At 39.0% G+C, this 14,465-nt stretch overlaps 1 protein-coding gene across 1 annotated transcript in view; it reads right to left on the bottom strand.

The window, feature by feature from the left end:
- The window catches only part of RNGTT (RNA guanylyltransferase and 5'-phosphatase), a 188,769-nt gene that overhangs the window by 26,333 nt on the left and 147,971 nt on the right, over positions 1-14,465 (bottom strand). The window contains exon 14 of the mRNA XM_030001580.1: positions 7,907-7,973. Within this exon, the coding sequence (XP_029857440.1) occupies positions 7,907-7,973 (67 nt within the window). The remainder of the gene's footprint in view (positions 1-7,906; positions 7,974-14,465) is intronic.

Here is a 14,465-nt window from a genome sequence, read left to right as displayed (position 1 = left end):
CACAGGCAGTCAGGACCCCTTGCCCTTAAAAGTTAGCAATTGCTTTTGAGAAAAGCTGCAACAAAGAACTTTAAGATGTAGAGAAATGAAAGGAAGTCAAGGGATAAACAATTAAGCCATATGGTTTTTTTCTTTCCTTATTAATTCTTGAAATAATGGTTCAAAAGTATCCTATTTTCAAAATGAGCTAAATTTGCTACCTTTAGCAAACATGTAACTTAGGAACGAGCAGTGGGTCATTTCTTGCTAGCACCTTACAACATTTTCTAACATGCAGTTTGTTCAGTAAATTCTCTCTAGCACCTCCCTCATCTTCTTTAGAAGATACAAACTGTGCGGGTAAGGCAGCTTTTTACCTCTCAGAGTTTCTGTTACTGCTGTCACAAATTCAGAATTTTGTTTTTGAGTACGTTCAGATTATTGTTTAGGACACGAAGTCAAAGAAAAGCACTTTGAACTTGGGACAGGAGATTGTGAGATGTGTAACTACTCCAGGTTCCATCAGGTTCATTTCAAGTCCTAGGCTGCCCTCCTGAAAACCCTCTCACTGCTGGGAATTAACTTTACTTTTAATATAAAACGTTCCTGCATTCCTGAAGAAGGCAAACACAGCCCATAACCCTATGCCAGGTAACTTGCCATATATCCCAGACCATGCGAGCACCCTGAAGATAAAAACTAAGATGTTGAATTTGACTCAGTCCTTTATGTGAAATCAGTGCAGAAGAAAGGAATGAGTGGAAAAGGAGGACAGGTTCAGGCACGAGAAGACATCACCTCAGCATTGTATGACTTCCCATGAGAAGACTGTACATCATCATCTTGTAACAATAAACATTAGGAACAAAGCTTAAATTCCCACTCCACTGAGAAATTTATTTTGAAAGATTACCTGGCAATCAGCCCCACTTTTTAAGTGTTGGTGCTAAAACTGTCCGTGTGTTGACTTCTGCATGACACACAAATATAGGTGGTTTCAACAAAAGACAAACAGAATAAGAAAAAGGAAGAGAAGGATTCCTTTATGCAGCTTCTCAACAGCCCAATACTAGCAATTCCAGCAATGCCCAGTGCAGCTTCCACACCTCGCAAGAGGATGTGAAAATCTTAATGTAACATCCCGCAAAACTCTACAAAACTTTAAGAGTCACTCACCAGTTCTGTTTGGAGACTGTTAACAAAAATTAATATAGATTATTAATGTCAATTACTTTATTCTAAAGATATAGTTTGAACTTCAGAAGAGGTGGAATATTATACAGCTTTATCCTCAGTTTGTGTGTTTTAATTCAGAGTGACTGTGTTTAATGAAATGTATGGACTCAGATTATCTGAGTTTATCTTCTTCTTTCACAGTCATCAAATCATATAATTATCACATTCCTTCTCAACGCTGTAAAGGTGTTTGTTCCTAGTGGAAGTTGGATCCAGATCTGTAGCTCTCAAAAGTATTCTTCGGCTTTCAGAATAAAATTATTTCTGTCCAGTATATCCCATTTGTTCTTCTATCATTACTTTCCTACTTTAAAGTAATCTCCTCTTCTTCTTCCCCTCACCACCTGTGTTAACTCTGCTAATATGAAGATGAAATAATCCTTCTCTGACACTACCTTGCTAAGCTAGCCAAGGAAGTTACCACTATTTTTCTTTAATTTACCAGGCATCTATTCAACCCAGTGGTGTCTCTTTCGGTTTGAAATCATTTGTCTTCAACATGAACAAGCAGAATCAACCACCTACAGATAAATCTGTATTTCCTTTTTCTCAGGAATGTCTCACTCCAGAAACTCTAGGGCTGTGTTTGTTGTCTTCTTCAAGCTGAAGGCATGATATCCTTACGTTTTATTCTATGGCATTTCGCATCACATAAAATACACTAACAGCACAAAATAATAAGAAGGGGAGACAGGGAACAGAAACAAAAGTCAGATTATGACTTCACCATGATAAACAAGAAATCCTTTTCTGCTGTGGCAGTGAACACAAAAACCTCTGTCAATACGTATGAAAGTCCAGTAAGCAAAGCATCAAATAACTAGGGCACCAACATTCTCTTACTGGCTGTCAACAGGCACAGAGGGAAAACTTCCCCACGTGTTTTGCCGAGAGACGGTACAGACCACGTGGTTGTTGTTGTGGAGCTCTGTCAGGACAGCTACTGAGTGTATGGGGAAAGTTGGACTAATTCTCCTCCTAAATTCAGAGTAGTCTGAAGAGCTGTACCCTAACAAGGTGCTCCATATCTGTCCTCTGTGATTAGACAGTGGCAGCCCACCCGCCTTTGGGATCCCTAATTGGTAGTAGAAGTCATTGTCACTCAGGGAAGAAAAACATGCCAGCTTCAGTCGAGAAATCAGCAGCTTATCCTAGCTTAAGAAATAAGCTCTTGAAAGCAGCAAGTTCACCAATTCATTCCTTTTCCCTCTTCTTTCAGGAAAACATTGTTTGGTAAATTGTGGCCAATCACTTCAGTAATCACCTACAGATGTTTGATATTGCTGAAGGAGTCATGAACGAGGTCTGGCCTGGTTCTCAGACATCAGTTCAGCCTCTGTGTCTGGACAAAGGTAAAGCAGCTGTGTTGAAGATGTTTCAGCTCTTGGGAACATTACAGTAAATTCTCTGAGGCACTGATAAGTTGCCTGAGGATCTTCAGGTAAAGGTGGATGGATTTGTATCTGGAGGGTCTACTGGTTTTGATGTGATACGATCAGAGAAAGTATTCTGTGGTGATTACCCGCTGCAAGGCCTCTCTCTGGCAGAACTCCACTACGCTTTATCGTGTTTTAAGTTAAAAGTGTATTTGCCAAGGCAAAATGAGGCAGTTGGGCAAATAATAGCTTAGAAGCAAACTGCATTCCCGGAGTGCAGGCAGTACGTTTAGCTGTCCCAGCAATCAGCACCACTGTTCTCAAGTTTACTAAAATCACAGATAACGGCTACTGAGCTGCAGGTCAGAGCAGAGAGCTTGATTCCTTGCTAGTCCTTGACAGCAAGACTGCTGTAACTACAGCAGCAAATCCCCCAGAAGCAAACTTAAAACTTTCAGAATCTTTCTGCTGGGCTCCTATCATAGCAACAAAATACTAAGAACACACCACTATTTCCAAAATATTCTTTTCACCGTAACTGTCCTCATATTCTATTAAATCGAACAATTCTATTTTGAACAAAGTAGTATTTATTATGAAACTTTTTAATAACTACTCTTAAAATACTAAAAATAAAACAGCAGTAATTAATCTTTATTTAAATGGTAATTTAATGTGTTAAGAGCCCAAAATGAAACTAGTCATTAGCTCAATAGTAAAGACTGCCAGAAGCTTCATTACTGATTAATAATGGAGAACACAGTGTACTGAACAGCTTCCCCTAATCCCAGAAGCAACTAGGAACTGCACTGCTAAAACTTTCAGTCCTAATAAATTGATTAAGCAGTATCATTTTCTTTATAGTTATAATTACTGGATATAGTGTAGCTAAGCTTTCATTCTAATCTACATCGATCAAATCTCTATTTCAAAAACAACGTGTCATATATGTTATGAAGACTTCTGTTCTGTAAACAGGTTAAAAACCCTGTAACATACCCTTCCATCAGGTGACTATTAAGTATGTTGGGACAATGGATTTAGTTACTTTTAATAAACACAAAATTTCTATGATAAATATTTTGTGTTAATAGCTTCATTGTTAGTAAAAGAATTCTAACAATATTTAATGTAAATAGATTTAAGAAAGTTTGCCAGTTAATTCCAACTGATGTCAATACTTTACCTTGCTGATCAAAATTGCCACTTACAGAAACCTTTTTTGTTTCATCCAGTTTCCAAGAGATATTAATAAAGACAACCACTTAAGATCCAAAGAAAGCTGCAAATTACTGAATTGCTCCAAAGTTCTTTGAATGAACACAGAAGTATGTGACAGTAGCTACTACTACTAACATAGCTATTTAAGTGGGAAAAGATACAAAGAGTAAGCATTTATGGTGAAACTGTTCTACAACACCTTTGAACAGACACTAGAATTAAAAAATAATTTAGAATAATTTCATTTAGAAACAAAATAAAATTATTAAGAGGAACTACCCTCTATGAAATCGATTCCTTCAATATAACCTTAAAGAACAGTCCCCTGGAAATAAAATGAGAATTCACTGCCACAGCGAATTTGACTTTCAAATCATTAATTAATTTAGTACCCTCATCAGCTAACTGAAATAGCCATCATTTTTATAAGCCATCAAACTTACTGAAACTCACTGAACATTACCCTAGTACAAAGCAATCAAAACCAAATACAAACCCACTATGTGATAACTTAAAAGTTCTGTATCATGAACTCTGTTCAAAGTAGCAACATACAAAATCTTGCAATATCTATGAACTGGCATATTACTGGAAAACAAAAATTCTAGGCAGATCCCTCTAGCCAGGAAAATACTTTTTTCCATTTCTTCTAATCTATCTGCTACCAGATACAGGATTCAAAAGCTTGAGGAGCGAATGCTTCACATTTCTTTTGTATAATAAAGTACAGAGATCAAACATCTATCAAGCACTACTGCTGATACCACTGAAAGCAAGTCAGGAGGAAGAAAAAATCAGGTAATTTTGGTTAATCTTACCAGTTCATCTATGTCTCAGAAACATTATAAATATTAATATATATAAATATTAATGAATTATTGCATATGAGAAAGACAGACATAGAAAAATCATCCTAGAAGAGACGATAGTATTTCAAAATCTCTTCCCAGACTTGCCATCTACAGTCTTCATCATCAAAGACACTGCTGCAATTATCTCCCGCACAGTTCTGGAAAATCAAGCTTGTTTGCTTTTGGGAAGGGATACTTTGACAAGGAGTTTCTCTCTTTGCAGTTTTGTAAATGCACACAAATTGAAACATGAATTTATGAGTACTAGCATGGCAGTTTATATGTTTACTATGAATATTTCAAAGGCCTTGGTAACATTCCTATTTGTCCAACTGAACGTGCACTAAAATGCACTGGAAGTACTGCTGTATAATGGTTCACTTTGAGTAATAAATCCACACCGACAGAGGAGTGTAGTGGTTTGGGGCATTCCTTAATGCACATGTTTGGCAAGAAACGCCATATCTTAATAGAATACATAATACTTGGGGTGTTCGCAAATGAACGTGAGTGGGTAATTTATATAACGAGAGAGACCAATCCATCACATGGTGAGCAAAAGCCCATCTGAACTAAAAGGTTACAAAGACTCTGCCTTATTCCAGGACCAAGTGTGGTTCACAGGTCTTTTAACTGCTGGAATCATTAGCAACTGTGTAGGAAAGACCTGAAGAACTGCTGGAGGAAGAATGAAAGAAACTTGTATCAACAGTTACAAAAGACCACTGGATATGTCCAGTGTACATACATTTCTTTTTGCAGCACCAACTCTTAAGGCAAATTATTACTCCCCATTTTTGGGGCTGAAGATCTCTAAGAGGGTGTAACCCCATCACTCTATACCAATTCCTCCTGCTGTCATGCAGTCAACATCTTTCTAGAACTTCCAAGCAATCAGATAGGAGCCTCAATTAAAAAAGCGTATTGTTTTTGTTAACTGCACGCCATTTCCCAATTGCAGCTAATAATACAAGCCACAGAAGAAATGATCCTGAGACAAATTAGCTTATCATTTCAGGATTATTCAAACATGCCTATGTAATCTACAGTAATTTAGTGGATAATAAGCTTTGTTCTTCCTTGGTAGTAACTGAAAGTTATTTTGAATATCCACATTACCTGTTCTGTGGCAAACACAACATTTAGGATGAGACTACACCAGCGATATATTACCAGAAAGTCTAACAACAACCTACTCAAGTTAAATGTATGTCAGATATTTATCAAGCATTGTACCATATATAAGGTAAGAACAGCAAACAGAACAGAAAACGTTATTGTGCTCATATGTTGAATATAGTGCCATTTCCTACCTTAAAAGAGGCAATAGTAGAAATACAGAAGGGTACAAAGAACAGAAATGGTGTTGATTTGAGATACTGAATGGTTGGATGCAGGGAGTAATTAAATAGATAGTTTTTGTAGCCTAGAAGATGCAAGACTGGGGTAATATGGAAGAGAAGATAAAGTCAGGAATAGAGAATGACTGCTTACCACTTCTCCTGACATAAGGCCTAGGTTGAACCAAAATGAATTATCAGGCAACAGGTTTAAAAGAAATAAAATACTACCTTAACTCACAGTGATAGTATGGCTCTGTGTGTTGAAAATTTAGTGGAAAATCCCTTAGGCACATTCAGGGAGAAACATCCAACTGAGTCTATTAAGCACCAGGATGCAGATACAACTTCCAGCAGAGAAGGCCCTGCATGCAAATTGCAGGAAACTGGCTGCGTACTTTGTATTTATCCTGGTTTTGCACTCTTTCCCTAAGCATTGGCTAGCGATATGATACTCAGTCTTGCAGTTTGATCCTGTACAGGGTCTGCTTTGCAGCTGTCCTGTGAGCAGAAGGACCTCTCCCGGGCCGCAAGTGATGGGAGAAGTACCACTGCTGATCGCAAGCAGCTGGAAACAAGTGCAGCATATGCCTCTTCTCTCTCAGTGAACTTACAAACACTTCCCAGCCATGGGGAAAACCTCCCCATTTTGCTGCTTATTATTAGAAGTGGATGGGGCAGGTGAGGGTGGGAATGGGGCCTCGACTAGAAGGGAAGAACAGTGCGTGAGAACTTTATAAAGCACTTAAACAAGTGCTATTCTGAAGAGTTATCACCAAAAACATACAAGCTTATTTGCGATGAAACTTCTGGCAAGACATTTCATGTAAGACACATTTAAATTGTTTGATTATTAGCCAAACTGAATAATACACATATAGGAACTGGGGAGAGAGAGAAAAGGAAGAGGGAAGAAGAAAAGCATGCATCTGTTATTTTAATGTAATTTTACAACAGTACTAAGGTTTAAGCTACAAAAAGCAAGTATTTGCTAGATATGGTTGGGCATACTGTTCTTTAGTAATGTAATTAGGGATGGCAAAGGAACACATCTGAGTTTCAGAAATTAAGTTTCATTTTGATGTAAAACAAAACCAAGGCTTTTAAAATTCTGAGAGGCACAAGCGTGTGCACACGATGGAAGGAACAATGCTGCCAAGAGTGCAGAATATGTAGTAATTACAGGTATCATCTGGGACATGGGAACATTTCAGCATTCTAAAACAGATACCACATTTCCACATCCCAGCGTAATGGCTGACATGCTAATGCCTCCCCCTCTTTGTCCTATGAAAAATCCCAGTGAAACTCATCAAAATCAGTCTATATATTCTTGCAAAACATTTTTGTTTGCAAGTGACATGACAATAACTAATTAGCAACTGGCAATTAGAAACATGAAACTATTACAGTTCAACTGAAAGAAAATAAACAGTAAGTCATAAAAGACAAATCGTTTTCCACCAATTGTATGAGTCTTTCATAATAAATCTAATAATACTGGGAAAACAATCTGCTTTTTACTGCAGTGTCTTCCCTGTCAAGGATCACTTAAAGAATTACAGAGTTCCAAAAGTGGCTTTGTTTTGAAATGTCCCTGACAAGGTAACCTAAAAAGAAAATTTTCCTTCTGATAATTAAACCAGAGTCCAAATTAATCAAAGGATAAACCAGAGTCCAAATTAATCAAAGGATGATAGGAAAAACTAAACTTCTTTGACAAGTTAAGTACACAGATGTAACTAGGAGCAAACCCAGAATATGGTATCACCACAGTAGCACTATTTCCCATTATTTTTCCTGACGCTGTACTGATAACTTGAAGTTCTCTAAATCAAGACTTAAATCATACAGAAGTGAAATAATTTAAATAGCCACGTCCCCCCCAGCTTATTGATCGTACCTTAATTTGTGCAAAAGGTCTGTCAAAGTTTCCAACATAAAGAAGACCAACATTCTGGGTAAGTAGCCTAAAAAAAATGAAAAAAATCTTTTGAGATATCACTTTACATCCATAAGTTTTTTTGCATGTCCAGTAGTTGTTACTGAACCCTAGCAGGGTAACAAGCTTCATTAAAATAGCAACAGCTACCTTTGCAAATCTGATTACACAATTCTATTTAACTATGACAAAAAAAGGAAAGATGTGCACTAAAGATGGATGCACACTGGTAATTTCTGTTTATGGTGCAAACAGCTCTTCAACAAAATCATTGCACAGGCTTCTTTGTGATGGATGTCACTCAGTAACATGGAAGAACAGCAGGTATGTGCCTTTTCTATTTATTAAGAGACCATTAGAGACAAAGGGACAGCAAGAGAAAATTCTAGTAAACACACATTCACAGCAGCAGGCCTAAGAGTTAAAACAGATTACAGCAAATAAAAGTATGCACAAGTAATACAAAAATGACATCATACAAGTAAAGAAATAACAGAGAATCTCTGCAATACTTTCTAATGGCTTCCAACATAAAAAGAGCCCCAGATGCAGTTTGTGCCTGCTGTTCTCTTCAACTCTTTATAAAAAGTATGCAAACTCTGCATACAGCACCAAGATCCAGAGGGACAGTGGGATAAGTTGACTCAAATGACTGCTGGTACTTCTGGAAACGAGTTAGTTTGATTTCTGCAGATACTGTGCAAGTCAATGTTATTACTACACAAACTCCAAATCCCAGAGGAGCATTAGGGTGCTGCTGCTATGAACAGGCAGACAAGAACATCACTGGCCAGCAAAACGGGTAGGAGAGCACTGTACTGTTCAAACTGGACAATCACGATGTTCCTCTTCCTAAGCAGCAGCAGAGCGGTCACTCCCTCCACTCTACAGGCTCCAAAAGCATTACCCTGAAATACAGGCGGCTCCGTAATAAGAACTTTCTGATGACAAACCCTTGAAAGAGTTTCTGTTTTGATTAAAACGGATGTTCAAAACCCATCATACTCTTCAGTAGCTCCAAGTTTTTATTAAGTGTTTGCTATTTTATATTTTCCTTCAATTTTACATCTCATTCCCTTTAGTAATAAGGCCTCATGTATGAATTCAATTTAATAACCAGAAATAAGCATGAATGTAGGCATTATTCTGCTTAAGTCTGACACCGAGGTGTCTCTCAGTCTTATGTTTTTAAGCATATATATACTTTTAATTCATACCGAGTTACATATTTTTTTCTATATATAAACCAGCTGTGATTTTCAACTAATTTCTTACCATTGCCAGGCCCGTTTTCATAAACAAAAGAAGGCAGGAACTTAGATGGCAGTAATCATTTTGACCCCACAGAATGTACACATCTTAGTATGATTTTGATTCTTCCCAGTTCTGACAACGATATGATATATATCACCTTAAACTGGTTCACCAGCAGCGGTAATTGGTGGAACTCAGCAAGATGACAAAGTCGAAACATTCACATATATAAAACAGTTAAGTAAGAAGTGGTGTCGAGCTGTGTATCGTCTTCAAAAAATCCTTCTGTAATTAGATATGGTATACAGAAATTTCCTGGGCAGTGACAGAAATACCCAAAGGAAGGAAAGACCAGTAAATCAGTCACAGTATGGACAGGCAAGTAGCTTCCTCCCTTTGCCCATCAGTGTGCTGGACTCCGTTGGGAAGACTGTACTGTTTCGCACTGGTTCTGCAGTATATGGAAGTCAGGATAAGCATATCAAACTCATTTTCAGTCACAACGAGTCAAATTCTTTCAGAACTCAGGTGTCTGGAGTTGGAGAAGCCAGCATATTGATCAAACCTTCTCCCAGGACTATAAAGCAAACTTGGAAAATATTTAAGGGTTTTCTAAATGAAAAGAAACATATGGGAAGTAATTAGTGAAAAAAGTTAAAAGAGAGTCTGTAAAAAAGGATTCAGGGTATGTCACCATATTTGAGAGAGGGCACCTTAAAGCAAAAAAAGTATTCTTAAAAAGAACTGCACATAATTTTTGTAAGGGAGAAAAGAAAAAAAAAAAAAAATCCACCAGCTGTATTTCTAGTAAGGGACCTAAAAATAGAGAAGACATACAGTGCGATTATTCCCACATGGTTATTCTTCACATTGTTTTCTTTACCGGATAGAAATGTAGGACCATTAAAAGTCTGAGTCTTTAGGATGGCTTTAGTTAGAAGTAGCAAATACCTAGGGAACCTTAAGATTGGTCTTTCCAGAAGACCACACAGCTGCCTACACTGTTTAACTTGCTATCACTGATGTACACCTAAAACCTGCAAATGAGCTGCAAGAATTGGCTTCCTTAGTAAGATTGATATTGACACAGTACATGCTTATTACTATTTATTCACTTTTCACTGCCTTGGTTGAAAAGTATTTTACTTATAATTTTTTATTTGTATTCATATGGCATTTTAAAAAGGCAATGTTAACTCAATGCAGTAGTAGCAAAATTTTTAGGTAACAGAAAGTAATTTGTAACTTTCCCTTGCTTAAAGAAAAGGTTGCATTCTTTGTTTCTCTAGTTTTCACATTCCTCTCAAGTTCTGAAGTTCAAATTATATCACCAACAAGCAAAACCAGCCAGTTTTCCATATAAGCACTCAATGAGGTTGAAATAAGCATCCCAATATGATCATAATTTAATGTCCTGAAACACTTTGTTTTTCTGCCCCTAAATGGTCTGAGCAATTAAAAACCTCTGAATCTCACGACTAACATAAACTCTTTTACTTCAGGGTCTTTCTTATCAGCATTATCTCCATATTTCAGAGACTGAGCTCACACAGAAGAGCCTGGAGAGGTAAGCAGACTGTGGCGAGAGTCACTGCTGAGGCTCTGGATAGGCCAAGCTACTGCAAGAGTGGTTCTGCTCCCTCAGCAGCCACCAGTGGCCGTCTCAAAAAACCGTGTGCCATCGAGGAGAGGGGTGAGATAGAGGAGTATATGCCAATCTCCATCTCACCCACAGGAACTCAGCACAACTGACCTCTAAATTACCATTAAGAGGTACTCCTCACCAATCAGAAAGTTCAAATTCTACACAGCCATTCTTGTGGTTCTTTACCACAACACCAGGCTGCATTTTTAAGTACTTACAATTAACTTTATACCATAAACTTCAACATGTCCAAATTGATACAAGTATTCTTTCCTAATGCTCTCAACTAACTACCCTTTGCCTTTGAAGACCTTCCAATGGTAGGCAGGTTCGGTTATAAGCACTTCCATGTTTCCCTATGCCAATGTGCTCTTTTAAAATGTCAGTCTTCTATTTCTTAGCTAATTTCACATTTGCACAGTTCTATTCTCAAAACACCATCAGCAGTACTCAACACCTAACCCTGCTAACAGCTAGACATCACCTGTAATTGGCCAAAATCAATACCAGCCTCTGAAACACTGGTGACAGTTTCACAGCGCAATTATCATCTTTAAATTTCACATTCAAATAATTACCTTAAAACTATGAGAAACAATCGTCAAAAATGCAAATACCTACTGGCACTCCAATACATATATTTACTTTTACTTGAAAATACATAGCAATATACAAAGTTGCCCCAACTAATCATATTAGCTTACAGATTGCAGAGTATTTTATTTGTAGTCTCTTCCATTTAATACATTATCAACACAACTCTCATTTTTTTCTGTAAGTAGAAGGAAAGAAACATCACTCCATGAAGCAGCGGTTCTTTAAGATGCGCTGTTCATACATAACATTACACTCCCCACACTGCTGTCCTATACACCCAAGCGAGCAGAATTCTAGCCCAATGTGCCTATTCAGGCTGTATTTTTGTGTTCCGTGCAAACAGCATAAAAACCCAAAAATTGTCAGGACAAACCATTCCTGACTTTTGCCAATATAGTGTCAAGGTGTTAAAGGCCTTTCCAGTACCAAGAAAATGCTGCCATACAGTTACTACCAAATCCCCTATTTTCTGCCTTCAGAATCCTAGATTTGGCCTTTTCTGGGATGTAAAACGTACCCACTGTTTTCAAAATCCGAGCTGCAGGAGCCAGGCACTGCTGCTTGCGGGGGAAGCTGACTGTAGGAACGGGCACAGTCAGGCACGGCGATCCAAAAAATGTGGTGTGAGGGGGGTAAATGTAAATAAATACAAGACAGGATTAAGAGCTTGGGTGAAAGGAAACTTGGCAGCGTGAGATGGCAGGGAACGTGGAACACAAGAGGGATGAGAGGTATAAAGGAGTGACAAAGCAGCCCTCTGGGTTGGAAAGCACTGGGGTAGAGCTCTGGGCTGGAGAAGACCGGTGGATTAGGGCTACGGGAGCAGCAGAGATTGACTTACCGCAGAGCTCGCCCTCCCCCAGCACAGCTGACCTTGCTGTGGGGGCTGGGACAGTCCCAGTACCATCGCCCCTTCCTACCGCCTTTGGCCATGGAAGTGGAGCGACCCTTGGCCATGGCCTTTAGGAGGGCAGCACATTTTGAAGAAGCCTGATCATTTCCTCTTCTCCACACGTGGTCTGTTCCCGGTAACTCGCTAAGAGCTGTCTGTTAAGATGAAGGTGAGTATTTCAAGATATTCTCAACAAAGATTCAGGCACAGCTCACCGACACACCAATGCTCCAGCCGTTACATAGTACTTTGTGAAGGCAGAAAGCAGGCGTCAAATACTTCTTCTGTATCTTGCTGGGAGGTACACCTTGAGGACACCACTTCAGCTTGACCTGACCCCCAAATGCCGACCCCTTCAGACTCCAAGGGCTGCCTTGCAAGTCCGCTCGGGCTATCAAACAGGGCCGGGCAAACTGTGGAGCTGAAAACGTAACTTCTGACCAGTTCATACGCAAACCAGTTGGCTATACGGATCCTAGTGCTGCTGTGCAGACTACAGAAGGAGGTTTCCAGAAAGGAGCATGCAGAGAAATAAAGGAGCAGGGTGGAGCCAGGAGCCGCTACCTCTCACAGGAGCAAGTTACTGCAGATTAGCTGAACGCGGTAACTTGCTCCTGTGCGAGGCAGCAGCTCCTGCGCTTGCTCTGTTGCAAGACCGGTGGCATATCGTGCAGGAACACAGACTGAGACTTGCAGCTCTAGGCAACAGCACAGAGGTCGGACAGGCTTGGAAAGCAGGGAGTATGGAGTGAAAAAATGCAATGTGTGCAGTAGAAGGGCTGAAAAGAGGTAAGGAAAATGGCATTGGAAAGGTGGAATGTGTCGAAGGAAAATGATGACCAATGACCAATGAACAGGCATATGGGCTTGAGTTGTCTGTTTTTCATAGGCAGTGGGAGGCATGCAGAGCTGCCTACAGCAACGCTTCAGTTATTCACTATCCCTCTGAAACAGAACGTGTAACTTCTTCCTTAAATTTCCACAAGAACACTCACCAAAATCCCAGAACTTATGACAATTTATCAAATAGGATCTTGCAGTATCTATATTAGGCAATCCTAAAATTTATCTTGACATACATCGTGGTTGAAGAATAGTTCATTGCTCCACATAAGTCAAATCACTAGATTCTGTATTTCTGGTTTTATTCTTGACTGGTGCCTGTTTCTTTCACTAGCTCTTCAATCACCAAAAAGCCTGACTCTAGATGAGTTTGTGTTTAAACAGCTCGGTAAGTGCTACAGCCTGCCACCAAAACTTTGTTAGATGTAACAAGACTTTGTTGTTACGTTGCATAACCAGAAAAGTATTTGAGTGCATCCATGACTGCAGAAACTTCCAAAACTCAGCCTGACAGCTGTGTGTATCTGTCTGTACTTCTAATGATGGTGTAGATGGAATTGACTGCTTTCAACAAAGGAAAAGGGGCAGCTCCTGCTGCGGGGTCTGTTCTCCTACCTGAAAGGACTCTCTCCAGATCGGACAGGGTTTTTTCTCGTTGATCAGAATGGTGGACCAATACCTGAAACGCCCTTGGTGTCTGCATGGAAGGGATTTCACCTTAGCAGATATGACTAAACAGGAATACCAATTCCACTGATGAGACAACGGGATTAAGATGCATGGACTACTTCCATTTTACAGTCAGAAGCAGCAACAAATAGCTCAATGAGGCTGGGATCTGATCTAACAACCTCATCCTTCATATGCTGCGGAAAGACATTTTCAGTCTTCACAGAGGTTGCTGGTGAAAAGATTTCAATCCTGAGAAGACACGTATCAAGAGTGGAATAGATGTGAAACAAAACTGAAAGAAAAAACAATCCTGACACTCAGTGGGGCTACTGACCCCTCTGTACATCTGTATCTTTATTGCTAAGAACATCTCAGCATGTGCATTAGTGGACTATTAAGGCCAAAAATGGAAAACAACCTGCTTAAAATACAAATTGGACAGTCAGATAAAATTTTCGGAAAATTGCTGTGACCACACTCACATTCCAAACTCCCATATTTAAAATAACTATATAATAGGGATTAATATTAGTTATGGTCTGAATGTTTTTACACTTCCTTTTAAAATATACCTTTTGTGTGATAAGCACATACAAAGAATTCCACTGGTATGCTCT

The sequence above is a fragment of the Aquila chrysaetos genome, chromosome 2, assembly GCF_900496995.4.
Source record: "Aquila chrysaetos chrysaetos chromosome 2, bAquChr1.4, whole genome shotgun sequence".
NCBI classification, from domain to species: domain Eukaryota; kingdom Metazoa; phylum Chordata; class Aves; order Accipitriformes; family Accipitridae; genus Aquila; species Aquila chrysaetos.
The sequence above is the reverse complement of the archived record's forward strand: the minus strand, read 5'-3'. Positions and strand labels throughout refer to the sequence as shown.